Source organism: Theropithecus gelada, chromosome 4 (assembly GCF_003255815.1).
Source record: "Theropithecus gelada isolate Dixy chromosome 4, Tgel_1.0, whole genome shotgun sequence".
In the NCBI taxonomy this organism is placed as follows: domain Eukaryota; kingdom Metazoa; phylum Chordata; class Mammalia; order Primates; family Cercopithecidae; genus Theropithecus; species Theropithecus gelada.
In genome coordinates this window covers 44,597,473-44,620,316 of record NC_037671.1, presented here as the reverse complement: position 1 = coordinate 44,620,316, position 22,844 = coordinate 44,597,473, and the positions used below count along the sequence as shown (strand labels likewise).

At 49.3% G+C, this 22,844-nt stretch overlaps 1 protein-coding gene across 3 annotated transcripts in view; it reads left to right on the top strand.

Moving 5' to 3' along the window:
- TRERF1 (transcriptional regulating factor 1) overlaps positions 1–22,844 on the top strand; it is a 226,676-nt gene that overhangs the window by 170,654 nt on the left and 33,178 nt on the right. For 2 of the 3 annotated variants that reach the window (XM_025384078.1, XM_025384079.1), the window contains 5 exons: positions 12,116–13,809; positions 16,162–16,208; positions 17,104–17,254; positions 18,377–18,685; positions 22,044–22,425. In XM_025384078.1, coding sequence (XP_025239863.1) covers positions 12,373–13,809; positions 16,162–16,208; positions 17,104–17,254; positions 18,377–18,685; positions 22,044–22,425 — 2,326 coding nt within the window. In that variant the 5' untranslated portion in view covers positions 12,116–12,372. The remainder of the gene's footprint in view (positions 1–12,115; positions 13,810–16,161; positions 16,209–17,103; positions 17,255–18,376; positions 18,686–22,043; positions 22,426–22,844) is intronic. The other variant, XM_025384080.1, reaches the window with a different exon arrangement.

Here is a 22,844-nt window from a genome sequence, read left to right as displayed (position 1 = left end):
AGATGTAACTCTGGACCACCTCAGCTGGTCTGGAGAAGGGGATTGGCTCCTTCACTCTCTAATAGTTTACCATGCACACACCATTGGATGTTTGACAAACTTATTTGCTGTATTCCATAAACATTGAGTGAATCTGCTTTGGTCAAACACTGCTCGTGGCACAGTGGAGAGAGAGGGAGAGGTTTTAAAAAACAGAGCTATTAAACACAATTCTGTTTCTGTGGAACTGGAAGTCTAGTATTGTTTGAAAAATAAAGTACCTAAGGTGACTGAGCTTGGTGGGGTAATGTTTCCAACAAACAGAAGTATGTGTGTCTGGGCCTGTAAAACCTTTAGCTAGGATTTGGTCCTCACACTCTCCCTGCGGCCCAGACTCCGGGGCCGCATTTCTGCCTTCTTGGTTCAGCTGCAGGGGTCCCCTAGCAGCAAAGGGAAGTTGTTTTGGCAAGAAATTGGGACTGTGAGATAATGGGGGCCAGTGACCAACAGGATATCTGCCTTGAGCAGGTCCAGACAGGTTTGGGGGCTTTCCAGGGGAGCGTGAAGATTACCAGAGGAGGAGCAAACCCAGAAAGGGTTTGCTCTTTTTCCCCTGAGGCCTCTCAGTCACCAGAAGCCAACCTTCATCATCCCTGCCACCATCCACATACAAAGCACCAGACAGTGGGAATCTCAGGTGAGGGGGAATTTCACTTCCAGCTTTATTCCATAACACTGAATCCTTAGAAGCATTTGTGAATTAAAACATACTGCTTTTCTTCATTGTGGCATGCTGTGATTTGGAACAAATTTGGAACCAGATCCTCCTGACAGACTTTCTCTACAGCTCCCATGGACTTGCCTCTCAAGGACATCTTCCCGACTGGCTTCCAGGCCACCTCCCTCACTCCTTCCTTTCCCCTCCCTCAGCAAGCCACCAAAAGAGAATTGCTGCCAAATTAGGTGTGAGCAAGACAACTATTAAAGACTGGCACTGCGGTCTTTAGTGCACTGGCACTGATAGGCAAGAGCCTGCATCTGGGTGCCATGAGAGTGAGGCTCCCCCTGGACCCTCAGAGGAGGAGGCTCACCCATCTGCCTGGGAAGGCCACCTCCCGTAGGCCAGCCTCCCGTAGCACACAGGGGAGACGTCGCCAGGCACAGCCAAGTGGCTGGGCTGAACCCCGAGGGCTGCAGGGCATAGAGGCTTCTTCCTGGCTGCCCTGGGTCAGTGCCTGCTGAGCACTCACTCACACTGTCAGGCGGGGGCATGGCTGAGTCCCGGAGACGAGTGAGCGAGCGAACCAGGGCTCCCCCTGCCCTCCCTCAGAGCCCAAGCCTGCTGGGAGATGGGTGCCTGAGTGAGGCTCACCATCCCCCAGGGCTTCTAGAAGGAGGCCAGAACCGGATCCTCAGAGGCCTGGAGGAGGGAGCAACTCAGGAAGTCCCACTGGAAGGCCTCCAGCCCCAGTCACCAGAGGTCCCCTCGGGTTTGTTTGTTGACTCCCAGAATTCCCCAAAAGACCTTAGAACTCTGAGCCAAAGGGACTGTGGAGATTGCTTGTCCGAGCCCCCTTATCTTAAAAGTGAAAAGCTTGGGACCGTGGCACTGCCCAGGATGTAGTTCAGTGTTGCCGCCGGTGTTTACAGAATGCTCCCGCGTGGCACCGACGTCGTAACCTGGGATACCCTGGGCTTCCACAAGGGCTTTTTGTCTGAAACGCAGGCAGGAGACCCAGAGGGGACCCACGACAACCCAAACACAAGAACACTATTGCACGGTTATTTTACATACTGACTTTGTACATCACTGACATTTACTGTGTGAGCTGTTTTCCAGACAGAAGGGAAGTGGTTGTCCCCCAAGATAATCCCCCCATTTCTGGAGCCCTGGGTGACCCTTTGGTTTTTTTATACAGTCTGATGTCTTGGAAGACCACACACCAAAGCCACACCAGCTGATCCGCTTGGGAGTATAGCTCACACACACACAGGCCTGGAGAGTCTGTGGGTATGGTACCATCTCAATGTGCGTGGCCAGGATGTGGTGACAGCACCAGCCACCTCCCTCCCTATCGTCCCTTACAGAGGAAGCTGGTCTGTGGTGCCCACCTCCCGGAGGCTGTTCTGGCCGCTTGGCCCCATGACGCTAGGTGTGGAGCTTGAGTGATAGCAACAGAGCCTGCAGGTGCTTGACTTGTGTTTTCTTCTATTAATAATTCACTCTGCGGCTGTAGGTAGGGCCAAGGGGGTCAGATCTCCCTGCCAGCCCACTTCCCCTCTAGCTTTATCCCCATTCTTGCCAGGGCCTCATCAGAGCAGCCAGAGGGAAATCTCCTCCCATTCTCCCAGCCCTGCCCTGCCCTGCCCAGGACAGCTGCAGGGCCGGGGATCCTTTGTTTGGCTGAAGTCCCAGGTGCTGATTCAGAAGGCCCCACGCCCCAAGTCCTCGGGGGCAGGAGTGGAGGATCCTTCCTGTGGGCCCTGGGCCCAGACCCCTTCAGCCGAGTGCCCTGCAGAGACCTTCCCGGAGTCCCCCACAGCAAGGGTCTGCCCACTGCACCTCCTGGGCCCTGGCCGGAGTGACCTTATCCTTCTGTGAGGCCCAAGCCGCATATTGTGGCTCCCACCCTGCGAGGGCTGGGGTAACCAATTGTTCTTCTCTGCCTTCCCCTTGTGACATTCCTTGGGGTCCTTTGGAAGCCTCCTCCTCCCCAGATTACAATCTTAAAGACACAGGTTTGTCCCATAGTGGCCCTGCCATAGAGGGTCTTCAGTGTGAGTTGGTATAAAAGACTGTAAAGGATGACAGAGCACAGGTGCTGGTCTGAGCCATGAGGGCCTCAGTTCATGTAACTGTAAACCTCATGAAGCCACAGGCCCTCCTGACTTCTCATCTCTCCTGGCACATAGCAGATCTTCAATCTGATTGATGATTAATTCTGAAATTCTCTTAGCAGCTCCTCCTTAGGGGACACATGTGATCATGAAAGCATTTGGGTCACTCAGGGAATCACGTGTGAATTGTTTTGGTGCTCCTCTGTCCCATCTTCTTTCTACAGACCTTTCAGCTGGATCATCTGTCAACCTCACCACCATCAGGTGATGGGGGATGGTGTCAACTGTGGGTTGGGAGGAAGCTTCCTGGGGAGCCAGGTAAGCTGGAGTGGTCCTCGTCCCTGGCATGCCCTGCTCAGAGCCTATTGCACCTCTCCCTTTAGGCTGAAAGGTGCGGTAAGTGTGGGTCGTAAGTTTGCTAAGGATCTCTGCATTTGTATCTGCTACTTTCTCCTTGGAACCATAGACTGTAGCTGACTTTACCAGTACTGATGTTAGAGTTGTTAATCCCAGGTAACTGTGTTGGAGCTTGTCCCATTCTAGTCTCCCAGAGCAGTTTGTCATACAGGAAGTGCTCAGCCATGTCAGTTACATCAATTTAACATCTCCTCCCCTCCCTAGCTTCTGTGTGTCATAAAAGGAGAGGTGGAGACCACATTGGCCTCTACACTGTGTGCATTTGCCCCCTAAACAGTCATCAGATCTATGCAGTGAATACCAGCTGGATCTAGAACCCTGAATTTGTCTCAACAAGTGAGGTTAAGATGAGGGAGAGATTGTATGGATTTTATTCAGGCTCTCTTTCTAGAAAAACTTTGCTTCAATTATCTGGATATAGAGAAAGCCAGGGTTGAAGTCCAGAGAGGGCAAATGACTTGCCCAGGGTCACATGGAGTCAGTAGAGCTTCTTCTTCTTTTTCTTCTTCTTCTTTTTCCTTCTTTCTTCTTCTTCTTTTTATTTATTTTTTTATTTTTATTTATTTATTTATTTATTTATTTATTTATTTATTTTTGAGACAGAGTCTCTCTCTGTCTGCAATCTCGGGAAAGCTCCGCCTCCCAGGTTTAGGCGATTCTCCTGCCTCAGCCTCCCAAGTAGCTGGGATTACAGGCGCCCAGCACCACACCTGGCTAATTTCCGGTTTGTTGGTTTGTTTGTTTGTTTGTTTTTGTATTTTTAGTAGAGACGGAGTTTCACCATGTTAGCCAGGATGGTCTCGATCTCCTGACCTCGTGATCCGCCCGCCTTGGCCTCCCAAAGTGCTGGGATTGCAGGCATGAGCCACCACACCAGGCCAATTTTTTTTTTTTTTTTTCTTTTTTTTTTGAGATAGGGCTCGCGTGCAGTGGTACAGTCACCACGCACTGCAGTCTCAACTTCCCAGGCTCAGGTGATCCTCCAACCTCAGCCTCCCAAGTAGCTGGGACTACAGGTGCACGCCACTATACCTGGCTAATTGTTTGTAGAAATGGGGTCTCACTATATTGCCTAGACTTATCTTAAATTCCTGGGTTCAAGTGATCTGTGGGCCTCGGCCTCCCAAAGTGCTGGGATTACAGGCATGAGCCACTGCTCCCACCTTTTCCAGTGCTTTTCTAACTACACCATATTCACAGAGCCAATGCCCATGTTCCTAATCTCCCTACAATCCTAGCCATGTCAGGACTGCTGCAGGACAAACCTGTATCTTTAAGCTCACAATCTGAAGGAGGAGGCTTCAAAAAGGCTCCAAAGAATGTCACAAGCAGAAGGCAGAAAAGGACAACTGGCAACCCCAGGCCTCACAGGGTGGGAGCCACAGTATGGGGCTCAAGCCACACAGGAGGGTGAGGTCATCCCAGCCAGGGCCCTGGAGGTGGAGCAGGCAGACCCCTGCTGTTGGATACTTAGGGAAGGTAGTATGAAACAAATGTGTCTAGGAATGCAACAACAAGGCCCACTCAGACCTTGGCTGCCTCCTCCAGGAAGTTACCCTAGACTCCTGCAGCCCCTTCTCTCCCCATGTCCTTAGTTTCCATACCACTCCATGGCAGCTAGGGAGAGAAAGAAGTGGCATATGGTAATCACAGGGGAGAGACGATGTTCAAGTCCCTGGTAAAGAACTATAGCCAGCCCAGAGGAAAGATGGCAGTGACAGTGACAACCAAAAAGTGAAATGGCTCCAATCTCTATTTCCTAATGAGGAGCCACCTGCAGGAAGCACAATCCAAACCCTCCATTCTGCAGGTTCCTGGGCTATGCGTCCGGCTTCTTACTGATCCCCAGGGCTTGGAGGGAGCAACTGATGCTACAGGGTGAGACCTGAGGGTGGAGAAATGAATGTTTCTTGCTGCCCAAAGGGAGCCTTGAAAATCCTCCCACAGCCCCGAGTCAGCAGGAAAGCCAGGGCTGTGAGGGAGTAAGAGCGAACCATTCACTGCGCAGAGGAAGATTTAGGTGCTAACCGCCATCATTGGCAGCACATGTCCACGATAATCGGGTAACTGGATTATAAAATACCCACTGGAATTATTTAGAAGACTAATCAGAAAGCATTTAGAACAACAACGGTGCTAAAAAAGAAGGCGGCAAACTGCGGCCCACATCCTGGAGAGCCGCCCTTGGCTCCTGCCTGCTTGAGGGAGCTGGGGAGTGAGCTGGAGTAAGAGGAGCCCCCAGGGGAGTCAAGTGAAGCTTCCTTGACAGAGCCCAGAGGAAGGCTGGACTAAAACACAAGCCAAAGCATTTGGAGAATTGTGTATACAGTCTGTAACTGACGGCCCAGGGTCAGAAAAAGGAAAATCTTTTTGGTTTTTCTTCCTCAAACAAGCAATGGTGGTCTGGCCGGAGCAGGGTGTTACCCCTTCTGAATTGTAAGCAAACAAGTTCTGCGGAGACCTTGGCCAAAGTCAGCTTCCTCTCCTGATGTATCTCTCTGTCTGTCTCTCTGGTTCAAAGGGTGGCCCTTAGGACAGATATCCTCCTTGCAGACTGCGGCCTTGTCTCCTGGTGCCCCAGGGCAGGGGGTGGGGTGTGGAGAGACTTTGATGCTCTAAAACAGGGGTCAAGCAAACCATGGGTCAGGCCAGATCCAGCCCACACCTATTCTTGTACTGCCTGTGAGTGAAGAAGGATTTTTACATTTTTAATTGGTTGAAGAAAAATCAAAAGAAGAACAGCATTTGGCATGTGAAAATTATATAAAATTCAAGTTTCAGTGTCCATAAATAAAGTTGTATTGGAACACAGCCACGCCCATTCGTTTATATATGGTCTGTGGCCGCTTTCACGCTACCGTGGCAGCGTTGTGACAGAAACCATATGCATGGGCCCCAAAGCTGAAAATATTTACTAGTTGGCCCTGTATAGAAAAAGTGTGCTGGGAGGTCTCTGTAGAGTCTTGTTATTTTCTACAGCACTCCATAAATTTGGTGCTTTAGGGCACTATGCCCTCAACAGAAACTAGTAAATTCTGTCCCTCAGTCCATGTCAGAGGCATGGGACCTGCAGAGGGGAACAAGCTACTCTAGGTCTCCTTTGCCTGGCGCAGTGTTGCAGTTCAGTGAGCGTTTGTTGAGCATCTGCTATGTCCCAGTCCCTGAGGACACCACATGGGCAGGCTGCTGTCCCTGCGTCACAGTGACTGGGCAGCCAGTCGGGAGATAGGCACGGAAGTGGGTCGCCTGACTGTGACATGGTCAGTGCAGAGGAAAGGCGGTCACAGGCTCTGTGGGAGTGTAGAGTGGCACCTTAGGTTCTGAGTGGGCATTTATTTGTTGAGCCCACCCTGGAGTCCTGCTCTAAGGAAGAAACTGACTGAAGAAATGGGAAAGTAGCAGTTCTGTTAATTAGTTCATGAATGAAAAAGCTCCTGGCACAAATTACCCAGTAGGAATTGTTACACATAATGAGCAAAACAGTTACCTTGTTAGAAAAATAATAGAGACTTGAATCCTGAGTTGGTATTATAAGAATTCTGGGAGATTGACTAATCCACCAAGAACAACAGTTTCCAGGTTTTAAATGATATGTTTAAAATAGCCTTTTGGCAAGATGCTAAACCACGGCCTAGCACGCTACCATCTGTATAAGAGGGGCTGTGCACCAGTATTCTTCTATGAGCATAAAGTGTCTCTAGGAGGATATATAAGAACCTAATTCACTGTCCCAGAAGGGGTGCTGGGTGGCTAGGGATGGGGGTGGAGGGAGACTTTTCACATATGCTCTTATTTTTACAATTTGCATGATTTTCACTTTATTTACAAGCATTTATTTGGGATAATTTTTGCTGTTTTGCATATCCATTTTAACCTTTTGAATTTTGAACCATGTGAATCTAGTACCTATTCAAAAAATATTACATTTAATGTAAAATAAATAGCACATGGTTTTGCCATTATCTCCCTACGGTGTTTTAGGAAAAATCATTTTCTCTCTTTTATTTTATTTTATTTATTTATTTATTTATTTTTATTTTATTTTTTTGAGACAGAGTCTCTGTTGTACAATGGCTTGATCTCAGCTTACTGCAACCTTCACCTCCACGGTTCAAGCGATTCTTGTGCCTTAGCCTCCCAAGTAGCTGGGACTACAGGCATGCACCACCATGCCTGGCTAATTTTTGTGTTCTTTTTTTTAGTAGAGACAGGGTTTTGCCATGTTGGCCAGGCTGTTCTCGAACTCCTGGCCTCAAGTAATCCGCTCGTCTTGGCCTCCCAAAGTGCTAGGATTACAGGCTTGAGCCCAGCCATTTTCCCCTTCTTTCATTGAACAAATAAGGCTTGATTGCCTACCATCAGCAAGGCACTGCTCTGGGCCCAGAAATTACATCTCTGGGCCTCTGTTTCTTCATCTGTAACGTGGAGAGACCAGATCATCTCTGGGGCAGTGGTCTTCAACTTGAGTGTGCATCGGACTCAACAAGAGGGCTCATTAAAACACAGACTGCTGAGCCCCAGTCTGTTTCTGATTTAGGGGGTCTGGATGGGGCCTAAGAATTAGTATTTATTATTTCCCAGGTGATGCTGGGGCTGCTAGCCCAAGAACCACACTTTGGGAACCCACCTAGGGTTCCATCTAGGGTTCTGTGCTTCTAAATAAACTACATTCCAGTTCTGGAAATGTCAACAAATAAAAAAATAGCCTCCTGCAACTGAGAATGGGAAGTAATCCCTTTCCCTAGCAGTTTGGGAAGACTTAACAAAGCAAACATGTCAACAGAAGTTCAATTATCTAGCTTCCATTCTACCCACAGGGCCACAGGAGAGAGACATGAAATCAATAGTGCTCAAAGTCGGGTGAGTTTCAACAAGTAGTTCTTTCTGGGTGTGGTGACTTTGTGTAAGCCTTTTAAGGAAGGTTGAGTGGAGAGGTTTAAGCCTGGTAGAGCATTCTGAAATAGCCAGGCCTAATGCCCAAAGGATAATACTGTCGGATGTCACTTTAAGGCCCACTACAACTTATCCCTTTCTTACAAATTTAGCCTGATCATTGGTGAGTTCTGGACAAGGACATGATGTCCCAGCGTGAACTCCTGAACCTGACTCCATGCCTTTGTTCATGCTGTTCCCTGTCCAGAATACCCTTCCTGGTCCTCTCCACCTCTGTAAGCCCTATTTGTCTATCAGGACCAAGGTGCAATCTGACTATTCTTCATGAGAACTTAAGAACTTCTTGATCTATACTGAGTATCTTTTTCTGCCTGTCTCAGCTCACTGGGATATTTGATCACTGTTTTCTAATTTTTTCTCATTTGTTGATCTATTCATTCAATAAATGCTGCCCTTCCTTCAGCAAATCCTTATTGGAGTCCTGCAATGTGCTGGGCGTTATGGTAGGTTTGAGGAAGAGACTCCTAGGTAAAAATAGACCTGGTTCCTGCTCTAATAGAGAAAGATCCATTAATGAAATAATTGCACTGGTGGATGTACAATTACAAGCGGAGGAGAGTAGTCTAAAGGAAAGGAATATGGTTTTATGAGAACATATAAGAAAGGAATCTGATGTAGACTTGGGGATTGGGGTCAGAGTCAACTTTCTGAGAATGTGTAATTTGAGCTGAGATCTGAAGGATACCGTGTTGGGGAGGAGGGGAAGAGCTCTCCAAATGGTGAGGGGGCATCATGTACAAAGGCCCTGCAGTGGAAGAGAGCATGGCAGGTTCAAGGAAAGAGCTCCCTGAAAACAGCATCGAGTTTGGGAGAGATGATGTTGAATTGCCTTTGAATGTGGACGTGGTGACGTAGAGTAGGGAGCTGATCAGGATCTCAGACCATCTGAGCTGGGGGCAGTCATGATATTGCTTAAAATCAATAAGGGGTCAGAAAGGATGGGTGGTGGATGAGGCTGTCAAAGGAGAGAATATGTGTGAGGAAAGGAGTGGGTGTCTCAGACTGGGTCCTAAGCCCCAGAGGGCCAGAGTGTTTCAAGGAAGGAGAGTGGCTTCCCACTGGCAAGACAGGGAATGTTTCTCTTATTCCTCCCTTGCTCCCTGCTCACTGTCTTCTGAGTTCTGGTCTTAGTTATGCCTCACCTGGATGCAGCGAGAGTCTGCTAATTCAGTGCTTCTCCAATTTTAATGTGCACATGGGGGTGGGGATCATCTCAATAAAATACAGATTCTGACTCAATAGATCTCAACTGGAGCCTGAGATTCTGCATTTCTAGCCAGCTCCCAGGTGACCTGGAACACCGTTTGAGCAGCAAGGTTCATTAGTCTCCTTGCCTCTGAAGCTCAGCATCCTCGTGCCCAGCATCCTTTCCCTGCTGCAGCTATCCTTGGCCAGCCTCCCCTTCCACCCACGGCTGGCCTTCCTCCACCCTTCCCTCTACCAAATGCAACTCTTCATCTGAAGTTTTCCATCTCTTTCTCTCATAATTCAGAAAGGGACAGACCAACTCAGCTCACTCACAGGTAGAGGGGGACGACTGCAGTGGTCTTCAAACTTTTCTGTTTAAAATCCTCCCTAAAAGAATCTTTTAAAACTCTTTGCCCCTTCATACAGTTTTAAGTTTACACCCACATTTTTTTATCATACATTTGCTGAAGATACAATTTCCAGTATGTTGTAAACATTGATATTTTTAAGCAAAACTATTACATCACTGTTTTAAATTTATCCAGTGGAATCTAAACACCATAGCAATTTAATACCTCCCGTCATCCATTTTAAAAATGCATGAACACCCTCTTTAATCGTCAGTGTTCCTTTTTCTTCTGGAAATTGTATTTTCATTTCACTTGCTCTGTGGAATTTTATCCTAATGTGATATGTGTAATATATTTTTATGCTTGGAACTTTTTCACTTGTTTCCTTACCATATTTTTCTGTAACAATTTTGTAGAAAGTTGAAACTCTTTCAATTTCCTAAAATCAAAAGATCTAAGTATTAAAATGTTCTTCTGGCTTGAGTTATCACAATTATTAATAGTACACAGTTGATCAAAACAACATTAAATGTGTTACTAATTTGGATAAATAGTAAACATAAATAGTTAAATTACATTGAAAATGCATCTCTAAATGAAATGGTGGTACTGGGTAACTTCGTTGGGGGGGGGTGACTTTTTAAAATAAACTTTTTAAAATTGACACACAGCATATACACCTTTATGTATATGACCAGGTGATAGTGTATAGCTTGAATTACAGCAGAGTGAGAATGACCATGCAGTTCCCACCAAGGTCTAGAAATAAAACATTGCTGGTGCTGAGCTATATTTTCAATTTCATTATCCATAGAAGAATATTAGTTATTGCTAGCATGAGACAAAGATCAGCATTTATTATGTTTCCATTTTTCATTCTTCCTGATGCAGTACACGAGAAGTTTGCCCTTCTTTTTGTAAAGGAGAGTGATTAGGAAAGAGAACGCCTAAAAGGACTCTGCCACCCATGAGTTCTAGAAAGAATTTCTGTAGAAGTTGAGGGTCTAGGAATTGAACCTTTTTTTTTTTTTTTTTTTTGAGATGGAGTTTTGCTCTTGTCACTGAGGCTAGAGTGCAGTGGCACAATCTCGGCTCACTGCAACCTCTGCCTCCCGGGTTCAAGCGAATCTCCTGCCTCAGCCTCCCAAGTAGCTGGGATTACAAGTGCCTGCCACCACGCCCAGATAATTTTTGTATTTTTGGTAGAGACAGGCGGATCATGAGGTCAGGAGATCGAGACCATCCTGGCCAACATGGTGAAACCCCGTCTCTACTAAAAATACAAAAATTAGTTGGGTGTGGTGGCAGGCACCTGTAGTCCCAGCAACTCGGGAGGCTGAGGCAGGAGAATCGCTTGAACTCAGGAGGCGGAGGTTGCAGTGAGCCAAGATCGCACCATTGCCCTCCAGCTTGGGTGACAGAGCGAGACTCCATCTCAAAAAAAAAAAGAGATGAGGTCTTGCTTACTATGTTGCCCAGGCTAGTCTTGAACTCGTTAGCTCAAGCAATCCTCACCTCATAGGTGGGGGTACAGGTGCATGCCATCACACCCTGCTTCTCTTATTTTTACCTTTTGATTACATGTATCTTTTTCCCCTTTGTAATTATTCATGCAACTCATCACCTTTTCTAACTACATGCTTGAGAGCAGGCCTATGTCTTAGTCATTTCTCAGCATTGTGCCTTAACAGTTAATAGGTGTCTGATAAATATGTGTTGAACAGATAACTTGATTAATGTATATCTTAAACCTCTTTATATTTCCCACAGGTCCTAGAATAGTGTTGGGCTTTCAATAGCAGGGTCTCAGAAGAATGGATGAATTAATCAATGAACAAAACAATGAATTAACAAATCAATGAACTACTGAGCCATTGAACAATGGCTCGAAAGTAAGAGTTTGCATCTCATGTGAGAATTAAGATCTGCGGACTCAGTGAAAAGGGTGTGGAGTGCAGTGCATGACACTGGCTATTTCTAATTGAGTCTCCTGTTTCATATATATATATATATGAATACATATATATACATATATATGTATGTATATATTTTAGAGATAGGGTTTCACTCTGTCATCTAAGCTATAGTGCAGTGGTGCAGTCATAACTCAGTGCAGCCTTAAACTTCTGGTCCCAAGTGATCCTCCTTCCTCAGCCTCCTGAGCAGCTGGGACTACAGGCGCATGCCACCACACCCAGCTAATTTAAAAACATTTTTGAGACGGGATCTCCCTATGCTGCCCAGGCTGGTCTCAAACGAACCTCAAGTCTCAGCCTCCCAGGTAGCTGGGATTATATATTTATTTTTATCACTGGTCATGGTAGATATCAATTGCTCATCACAAAACATCCAAATAAATCCTTTCCTGTGTTTTGCCTCTTGCCTTGCAGGTGTGAGCGCCGTCTCCTCACCGCAGTGCTGTGTGGTCCGTACCTCAGCCAGGGAGAGGATGTGAAACCCCCCGCCCTGCACATGAGTGGTACAGGCCAACAGGAACACCTGGCTCCAGCCACGTTCACAGACATGTCAGCCGTGGAGTAGTGCTGACACTTTCTCTCAGCTTCTCAGGGTTTCAGTCCTTTTGGGTTTGTTTTATTTACCTTTTTTATGGTTTTGTGGCTGGACGTTCACAACCAAGGCAGACAGCATGGGTGACCAGCAACTGTACAAGACCAACCACGTGGCCCACGGTAGTGAGAACCTTTTCTACCAACAGCCACCACTTGGCGTCCACGGCGGGCTGAACCACAACTATGGGAATGCAGTAACAGGGGGCGGAATGGATGCCCCTCAGGCCTCGCCCATCTCCCCCCACTTCCCTCAAGAAACGCGGGATGGTCTGGGCTTGCCTGTTGGCTCCAAAAACCTTGGCCAAATGGATACCTCGAGGCAGGGAGGGTGGGGAAGTCATGCAGGGCCTGGAAACCATGTCCAGCTACGTGGAAACCTGGCCAACTCAAACATGATGTGGGGGTCACCGGCCCAGGCTGAGCCCACTGATGGCTACCAATATACCTACTCCCAGGCCAGCGAGATCCGGACCCAGAAGCTTACCAGCGGTGTCTTACACAAGCTGGACTCTTTCACCCAGGTGTTTGCCAACCAAAACCTGCGAATTCAGGTCAACAATATGGCCCAGGTGCTGCACACTCAGTCAGCAGTGATGGATGGAGCCCCTGACAGTGCCCTCCGCCAGCTGCTGTCTCAGAAGCCCATGGAGCCCCCAGCACCGGCTATCCCTTCCCGCTACCAGCAGGTGTCCCAGCAGCCTCACCCTGGTTTCACTGGTGGGCTGTCCAAACCAGCCCTTCAGGTCGGGCAGCACCCTACCCAAGGGCACCTGTATTATGACTACCAGCAGCCACTGGCTCAGGTGCCAGTGCAGGGAGGACAGCCACTGCAGGCCCCACAGATGCTGTCACAGCACATGCAACAGATGCAGCAGCACCAGTATTACCCACCGCAGCAACAGCAGCAAGCCGGGCAACAGCGTATCTCCATGCAAGAAATACAGACGCAGCCGCAACAAATTCGCCCATCACAACCACAGCCGCCGCCACCGCCACCGCAGCAGCAGCAGCTACAGCTGCAGCAGCGGCAGGGTTCAATGCAGATACCTCAGTATTATCAGCCCCAACCCATGATGCAGCACTTGCAAGAGCAGCAGCAGCAACAGATGCACCTGCAGCCCCCTTCTTATCACAGGGACCCTCACCAGTATACCCCAGAGCAGGCACACACTGTCCAGCTGATTCCCCTGGGCTCCATGTCCCAGTACTACTACCAGGAGCCCCAGCAGCCCTACAGCCACCCCCTCTACCAGCAGAGCCACCTGCCTCAGCACCAGCAGCGTGAGGACAGTCAGCTGAAGACCTACTCTAGCGACAGACAGGCCCAGGCCATGCTGAGCTCCCATGGGGACTTGGGGCCTCCTGACGCAGGAATGGGAGACCCAGCGAGCTCGGATCTGACCCGGGTCAGCAGCGCCCTCCCCCATCGTCCCCTCCTATCCCCCAGTGGGATCCACCTCAACAACATGGGGCCTCAGCATCAGCAGCTGTCTCCTAGTGCCATGTGGCCCCAGGTATTCTCCCACTGGAAGTTTCTCTCTATACCCAGTGTGCTACAGGGTCAGCCAGGGCTGAGTCTGCAGTGCTCAATCCTCTCTCCAAGCCTCCTCAACCCTTTTGTTCTTTATTCATTCCCCAAACATTAACCTACATGTGTCACACACTGTCTGTGCCAAGCACTTGGAATACAAAATCAATCTCTGTTAAGTCCTTTGGCCATGGAGCTTATAATCTACTAAGGAGATGGCCAGAGTACCATATCATGCCCTAAATGATTCATGTAATGGTCAAGACCTTGAGTAGGGTGCCAGGGGACCACACAGTGGTGGTGTCTCAGTTCCCTTGGATCTGTGTGCTCAGGATATGCTCTGTGACATTGGTCCCCCTTTGGGAGGGAGACCACGTTATGACAGCATTTCTCAAAGTATATTGCTCAGAACAGTCGTTCCACAGTGTTTAATGGATATTGCTGGGGAAACAGTGGGTTCTCTGGATAAACTAGGGGGTTCTTTTTTTTTTTTTTTTTTTTTTGAGACGGAGTCTCGCCCTGTCGCCCAGGTTGGAGTGCAATGGCACAATCTTGGCTCACTGCAACCTCCGCCTCCTGGGTTCAAGTGATTATCCTGCCTCAGCCTCCCAAGTAGCTGGAATTCCAGGTGCGCACCACCACACCTGGTAAGTTTTTGTATTTTTAGTGGAGACAGGGTTTCACCATGTTTTGGTCAGGCTGGTCTCGAACTCCTGACCTCGTGATGTGCCTGCCTCACCCTCTCAAAGTGCTGGGATTACAGGCGTGAGCCACTGTGCCCGGCCCGTTTTTCTTTTTAGAGACAGGGTCTTGCTCTGTCATCCAGGCTGGAGTGCAGTGATGCAATCATAGCTCACTGCAGCCTTGAACTCCTGGGCTCAAATGATCCTCCCACTTCACCCTCCCACATCGCTAGGACTACAGGTGCATGCCACCATGCCTGGGTACTTTCTTTGGTTTGGTTTGGTTTTGTAGAGACAGGTCTCCCTATGTTGCCCAGGCTGCTCTTGAACTCCTGGCCTCAGACAATCCTCCTGCTATAGCTTCCCAAAGTGAAACAGGTTGCTGTACTGCAGGACTTTTTGTAGTCTTTAATATGGTAATGCATTATGAGTCTCCCACACACCATGTGTGATTGCGGAGATGAAAACCTTAGCTGCCCACATGATCCAGGCTGGGAAAGTAAATAAGCAAAACTGTCTGGTATGAGACATTAGGGAGTGGTGGTGACTGGGGACTAGAGAGCAGATACCCCATCCCATACATTCTCATTAAGGATTTTTAAAAAACAGTCTAGCCAAACAAACATGTCTGCAGGCCGGTTCAGCCTATGCACCATGATTAACCCTTGATTAGTTCCCAAAAGTATTTGACCAGAAAACAGCCTACTATGTGCTGGGCACTTTTCATGCCGTGGCTTATTCCAAGTGCTGCAGTCAGATGACAGCTGTGTCTGAGGAGAAGGCGACCCCAAATGGGAACTGGTTGGGTAGAGAGAAGGTTCTGATGGAGGTTGAAGGCCAGAGATGAACTTCCCCTTGAGTTTGCTTTGTCTGGGGCTCAGAAACAGTAGTAACTGAGAGCCTTTGTAAATATAGGAATGAGATGATTTAGATGATTTGGCTAAGGCTTTTTAAGAAGAATTCCAGGGCCAGGTATGGTGGCTCACACCTATAATCCAAGCACTTTGGAAGGCCAATACAGGAGGATCGCTTGAGCCCAGGAGTTCAAGACCAGCCTAAGCAACAGAGCAAGACCTTGCCTCTACAAAAAATCAAAAATTTAGCTGGGTGTTGTGGCGCACACCTGTAGTCCCAGCTACTTGGGAGGCTGAGGCAGGAGGATTGCTTAAGCCCAGGTGGTAGAGGCTGCAGTGAGCCATGATCATGCTACTGCACTACAGCCTGGGTGACAGAGCAAGACCCTGTCTCAAAAAAAAAAAGGGGGAGGAATTCCATCAGGAGGTCTCCTGGCATAGTGCTGTGTCTTCCAACTCTCTTGTGTGTCCTTTATGGGAATGGAGCCTATCTGTGCACAGAGTGGGTGCCCTGGGAGAACAGGAAAGAACACGGTGGGGGGTTGCATCTTGGTGGGCTTGTTGTGGCTGGCAGCAGCTCCAGGAGTGGGGGCGGTGGTCCCAAGTCAAGGAGCAATTCAGGGACAGATGTCAAATGCAGAAGAGCGAGGGCATGAGTGGACATGAATGGGGTCAGCACAAGGCGGACGGCAGAAAGAGTCCTGGAAGAGTACCTGATGTTCCCACTGCTCGAGGACTTCTCCCTTCAGAACACGTTTTTTTCTCTTCTTTTTTTCGGTGTCCTGTTTGGCGCAAAATTAGATGCACCTACCTGATGGGAGAGCCCAGCCAGGGTCCCCTGAGTCAAGGTAGGATGAGTGGAGCCTTGTTGGTATTTTGGGAGACTGGGAGGATTTTCTGGGGTGTCTCTCATGATTCATTTCTAAATTCCATGTCATTCCTCAAAGAAGTGCGTAGAAATAATAATAGCAGCTGCTGTGTTTGAGTGCATACTATGTGCTAAGCACTAGGCATTGTGTGTAGTAAAGTAACCTGTGAGAGTGGGTATGATGATGATGTGCCTATACTCAGTAAGCACTCAATAATTGTTAGCTAGTATGATTGTTACTTTACAAATGAGAAAACTGAGGCTCAAAGAGCTTAAGGTTACACATCAAGTAACAGTGCTGGGATTGACTGCAAAGCCCATGTTCTGTCCACTGTGCATTCATTCAGTATTTATTGAGTATCTACTGTGTGCCAAGCATAGAGCTAGGCTTTGAGAATGCAGCAGTGAACAGTACAGACTGGCTTCCTCATCTCATGGGCATGGTCAATAAAGATTTAGCCAAACCTGATAAACTGCTAAAGTGTGCAATACAGAGGCTGCCCCAGGAACTTGCACAAGTGTCTCTAAGCGGGGAGGCTTTTGGAAGAGCTGGGCTCAGGCCGACCCTTGAAGGGTAATAAGCTATTGTTCCCAAGTCAAGATCCATTGCCAGAAGTCCTGACGTGAAGAAGGACGTTTTGTTCAATTCTTGCATGAGTTTGAGAAGGACTTTTCCCATTCTGAGCCTCAGCTTTTCATCTGTAAATTGGACTTTGTTCTCTAAAGGGCATTGGGCTGATACAAGTGGTGCCATGGACAATGGGATCATTGGATGAATGATACGGGTTTGTGGTGGGTATGAGGTCTTGTGGCAAGTCACTGTTTCCCCTTCCTCAACGTATGTGTCCTCTCCATTTGGCTCTACCCTTGAGCAGTGGCCAACCCAAAGGAGTGTTTGGGGAGCAGTTTGATGCCAAGAACAAGCTGACATGCTCCATCTGCCTGAAGGAGTTCAAGAACCTGCCTGCCCTGAACGGCCACATGCGGTCCCACGGGGGAATGAGGGCCTCCCCCAACCTCAAACAGGTTAGCAGGAGCCAGTTCCCGGTCCTTTCTAGGCCGTGTGCTGCTTGCTTTGCTTTGCTGCCATCAGACAGAGAGTGATGTGAGCCCCATGCGGGACCTGGCGAGGCACAGTCCTCCCTTGACAGGAATGCTTAGGCTTTGACGCTGGGAGCCAGCCAGGTCAAGCAGCCCCACTTCCCCAGCTTTATGATGAGTAAGGGTCAAAAACAGAGGCTCTAGAAAGCCTTTTACGTCATCCCAGCCTCTCTCTGCCTCCTGGAGAAGACAGCAAAGGAAAACATGTAAATGCAATATTATTTTTAAACTTCTGCTGCTTGACACACCCAAGACCAGGCCCACTGGGGCCTTCCAGATTAATGGTCAATGGCGAGAGAAAGCTAATATAATCATCAGGCTCTCAGCCAGAATTTTCTGTTTAGTGATGCAGTGGTGTTTGGCTCAACATCCAAAGATCCTTAAATACCCTCTGGATTATCCAGGTAGGATATCCAGATAGTAAACTATCCACAAATTTTAGAGTTAGATTAAAATCAAAAAGTTTTCTCAGAATTCTTTTAATATTGTTACTCTGAATTTAAATCTATGGGATTAAATCTCTGTTGACCAGAATTTTTGATTACCCAGATCACTCCATCTCCTGGCCATGCCAGATTATGTTTTTAAAAAAAGCTTTTGTCTTTACTTGTTAAAAGTACATGTTTTGTATCTCCAGTGTGGTTTCCTGACCTGAATAAAATATAGGATGGATTTCCATTTTGACAAATAAGTAAACTAAGGCCCATAGAATTAGAAACTCCTACACAAGATCATACCTTTTTTTGGACTGATTACAAGTCCATGTCCTTTTCTTTAAAAGCTGACACAATTTTTAAAAAATAGTTTAATATACAAGTAATGCATGGTCAAGATTTTTTAACTGTAGAAAATGGAGTCCGTGGCCTCCTCTACCATCAGCTGGCATCACTCCAGCCAAGGGACTCAGGATTGCAGGAAGGAAATCACCCTGCAGTGGTTCTCTATCACCCATACCTGATGTCCTGGAGCCTTTCAGGAAAAGCAAAGTGCATCCCCCTTGTGAGAGCTGCTCTCAGCCCAGGATCAAAGCCTTTATTGTCTGTGTAGGAGGAAGGAGAGAAGGTCCTGCCGCCTCAGCCCCAGCCGCCACTGCCGCCTCCGCCTCCGCCTCCGCCGCCGCCACAGCTCCCTCCCGAGGCAGAAAGCCTCACGCCTATGGTCATGCCCGTGTCTGTCCCTGTCAAGCTTCTCCCGCCCAAGCCCAGCTCTCAGGGGTTCACCAACAGCACCGTTGCCGCCCCCTCCGCCAGAGACAAGCCAGCCAGCTCGATGTCGGACGACGAGATGCCTGTGCTCGTGAGGATGACCCTCTCTCCCCCACACTCACCCCAAGGGGCTGCCCCCCGCACGCCTGCTGTGAGTTGCTGCTCTGCCCCACCTGCCTGGGTGGGGACTTCCCTTTGCTTTCTTGGAGATGGGGCAGCCCTTCCAGAGTCACTGACCTGAGCTCAGACATGGCTTGGTCTCTCAGGGCTGAACCCCCATGGCCACATTGGGAACCCCATCCTTGTTCACACTGCTTGCTGCCCATTAAATGCCAGACTAATGGCCTGGGTTAGATTCTGAGAGACCCGAAAGTGTTCCCAGGTTTAAACAGAGATGATCATTCAGCTGGGAATCACTGGGACAATCATAGCCATTATTGAAATATGGAAGTACTCTATCCCAGAAAATAAGCAGCTGTTGCCCCAGGCCCTGGCCCCTTCCCCAGGATCTCCAGATCTCCCAAATCCACAACCAAAGAGGTAAACACTGTCACAGCAGGCTTCCAGGCAATAGCCCTGGCATCCATTCTGACAGTCAGCCTTACCAGATGCTTAATATTTTGTCTGCTTAAATACCCTGGAAAACCTAATTCGTTAAAGTTCCCAAAGTAGTTCCACTGAGAGCCTAATCTCAGGAAAGCAAAGAGATTTGTTTTTCTCACTCACTGTTGTCCTTTCTCTAATTCTAAGTGCTTCACTCAAACAGCTTAACTTGGCTCTGGGAAGGGTTTGTCTCTCTGTCTGTCTCTCTCTCTCTCTCTGTCTCTCTCTCGGCCCCTAGGGAATTTGTGACCTGTGTGGTTGGGAATATCAAACCTACCCCCTCCCCACAAAGTGGCATGTTGGGTCATATTTGTCCTTAGGAATAGGCAGCTGCTGAGAATCCAGGAGGCATAAAGGTAGGCTGGGCCAGGATAGAGGGAGAGAAGATAATGAAAGGAACTAGAAAAGTCCAGAAAAAAGCCTTTATGGTTATCTATGTAACATCAAGTCCTCAAAAGAAAAGAAACTGATGGAGAACTGAGGGGAAGATTCTCATAAGCTGTCAGGGCTTGGGGGTCAGCAACAGGCAGAGATGAAATGACACATCCAAGCTCCCTCTTTGCCCAGGGAAGTTCCTGATTTGGTGGGAGAAACAGTGTCTCCTTGGGGAAACAGTTCCCTTGGGGAACTCTGAATTAAGGGTTCATAGTCACATGGGAGTCAGAGTCCCAGGCACACACCCCACCCACCTACCCATTCAAGATGGTAAGAGAAAGACAGGGGCAGACAAGAAATGGATGCCTCAGGTGTGACTGGATGAGAACACACCAGGGTAGCCAAAGTCATTAGGGACTGGGGAGGGGCAAGGGAGTTTGCTCAGGAGATCATCATTAGAGTTCTGAGCAGGGTTTTGAAGGAAGGGATGACCTTGGCTTAATGGAAGGGTGAGAGAGACCTTGTTGGTGGGGGTGATAGGCTGAAGTGGAAGCATGTAGGTGAGACTGAATACATGTGAACAAGGCCCTGGCACTTGATGTAAAGCAATTAAAACATCCAGGAAGGAGCCCCGAGTGCCCATCTCAGCTTGGCTCCTAGCCAGCTGGGATGAAGACAGCTGGGACCTGCCCCCACTCAGAGCCTGAGTTTACTCCCCTGACCTTGGTGGGGTTGGACTCATCAGTGGTTCTCAGCCTTCTCTGTGGGCAGCTTTTTAAAGTTTTCAGTTGTTGGCCTCACCCCCAAAGTGTCCAAATAGCTTGGTGAAATGGAACACTGTAAGTGCTTCCTCTCAATTGACAACCAGACTTGACATCCTGGGTGGCTTCTCTGGCCCAGTGGCTCAGAGCCTTGCCTGGAGGATTGGAAAATCCAGGTTTAGAGCTGGAGTAACAGGACAAGAAGCTGGAGGAGAAGGAGCCCAAAAGGGACCTCTGGCCCTGTGATCAGAGGTCTGGATTGCAGTGCCGTGTTGAGATCGTATGAGGTCTGCATGTTCTTGGATGACTTTATCTGTTACCCGGGAACAGGGTGTATCTTCAGGCTGCTCCCCTTGTGAGGGGCACAAGTCTCCTTCCCCCATTCTCCCCAGCCCCTCTCTCGCCTCAGCCTCAGGCGCTGAGGAGCCCTCTGGTGGAGAGAGGAGGCAGTTGAGCGCGCTGGCCTAAGGAGGGCCCCCTGGGGGTGAGCCGGGGTGGGGACGGGGGTTAGGAACCTCACTCTGGAGCCGGGAGCCTGGGACCCTCTGCCCGCTCCTCCTTTCCCCACTCTCTGCCTCCCTAGACACCCCTCCTAGAGGCCAGGATGGCACCATGGAAGGCAGAGAAGCTGAGGGAGAAACGTAAGGGGGCAGAGCCTGAAGCTCTGGAGAGAGAGGAGTCCAGAGCAGAGGAGCCCATGGGGCAGGTCACATGACCGTGGTCAGCCCTTCCCATCACCCCCTGCTGCTTCCTACCCAGGCGCCACCCTGGGCTCAGGAGTCTCCAGGACCTGCAGCTGTGACTGGCCCCTGGCCTGCAGGGCCTGAGAGGGCACCCCAGACTGCCCAGAACCTTCCCTCAGGTATCCCCGTGGCCCCTCCGAACCACACCGCCTCTGCAGCCACACCCAGCTCTCGACTTTTCTGGGCTGATGTTACCACACAACCCGAATCTGTTTCTGTTTGGCTTTGGCATGCCCTGCTCATCTGTTTACGTGCCTATGTTTACTTATTAGTATATATGTATCCATGTGGCAGATCCTCCTTCCAGACTATGCTTGGTTCCGCTGCCATTAAAATAAACTAACTCTCCTGACAGGAAGCCAACCTCAGAGAAGAGTTTGCTACAAATAAGCTACGAGTTCTGGGAGCAATAGTGAGGGTGGTGACGGGGGAGGTTAACCAGATCCGTTTTTAGGTGAGCACATGGAAGGGCCCTTAGAGGTCATCGAGGGCGCTCCCCCGTGCTGAAAGTGACCCAGGAGAGCCCGGTGTGGGTCGCTGGCCTTGGGAACCTTGGCTAGGCTTGAACCCCCACTTCCTGCCTCACAGGTCTCGGTCCCAGCTTCCCTGAAGAGATTATTCAGTCCCCTTCTCGGAACATGTGGTATCTGTTCCTGATGTCCGTCCCTGGGGAGCAGTGGGGGAATTAAAGAGCCCACTCAGCTGGATTCCACTCAAACAGATGGGAATGTAGTGATAAGCAATAAAGAATTTGAATTTATTATTTCTTGCCCACCCACTATTCCTACCACCCCCAGCTCTTTCAGAAATTGGGGATTTCTTCCAAAACCTTAGTTTTCTCCTGAGTCTAGCAACCAGAACTCGCTTTCCCTGAAATGGATGTGGTCAGTGTGGGGGCGTAGGGGCGGGGGTGGTCAAGCAGAAGGGCTCTCTGCTTAGACGGTAGAAGGCCCTCTTCCCTGAACCTGGGGAAATGGCCTGCGGGGGAAGCTGAAGTATTCGAATCAGATCGTTGTTCCCGTTTTAGGAAATCCCCAGGAAGCATCAGCCCAGCGTGCCCAAAGCCGAGGAGCCCCTCAAGACCGTGCAGGAGAAGAAAAAGTTCCGGCACCGGCCGGAACCACTCTTCATCCCGCCGCCGCCCTCCTACAACCCGAACCCCGCCGCCTCCTACTCGGGCGCCACCCTGTACCAGAGCCAGCTGCGCTCCCCGCGCGTCCTCGGGGATCACCTGCTCCTGGACCCCACCCACGAGCTGCCCCCTTACACGCCCCCACCCATGCTGAGCCCGGTGCGCCAGGGCTCAGGGCTCTTCAGCAATGTCATCTCCGGCCACGGCCCTGGCGCCCACCCGCAGCTGCCCCTGACGCCCCTGACGCCCACGCCACGGGTGCTGCTGTGTCGCTCCAGTGAGTCACCCCTTTAGCGTCCTCCTGGGCTCTGGGTGCTGGGTAGAGTCCTGGGAGACCTCGTTTTCTTTAGCTTTCCCATTTATCCCACAGACTTTTGCGGAGTATTGACTGTATGTAGCACACACTGCTGGGTGTTAAGAAAGACTTGGAATATATAGCCCTTATCCTCAAGGGAATCGCAGTCTAATTGGGAGACGGATGCATAAACTGATCACTACAGTCTCTGGGATAAGGAAACAGTTGAAATGTTCACCTACTTTCTAAGACTGCCAGCAATGATCGTGCAGGAGAGAAAAAAATGAGGCCGGGCGCGGTGATTCACGCCTGTGATCCCAGTGCTTTTGGAGGCCAAAGCGGGTGGATCACTTGAGGCGGGAGTTGGACACCAGCCTAGCCAACATGGTGAAACCCCATCT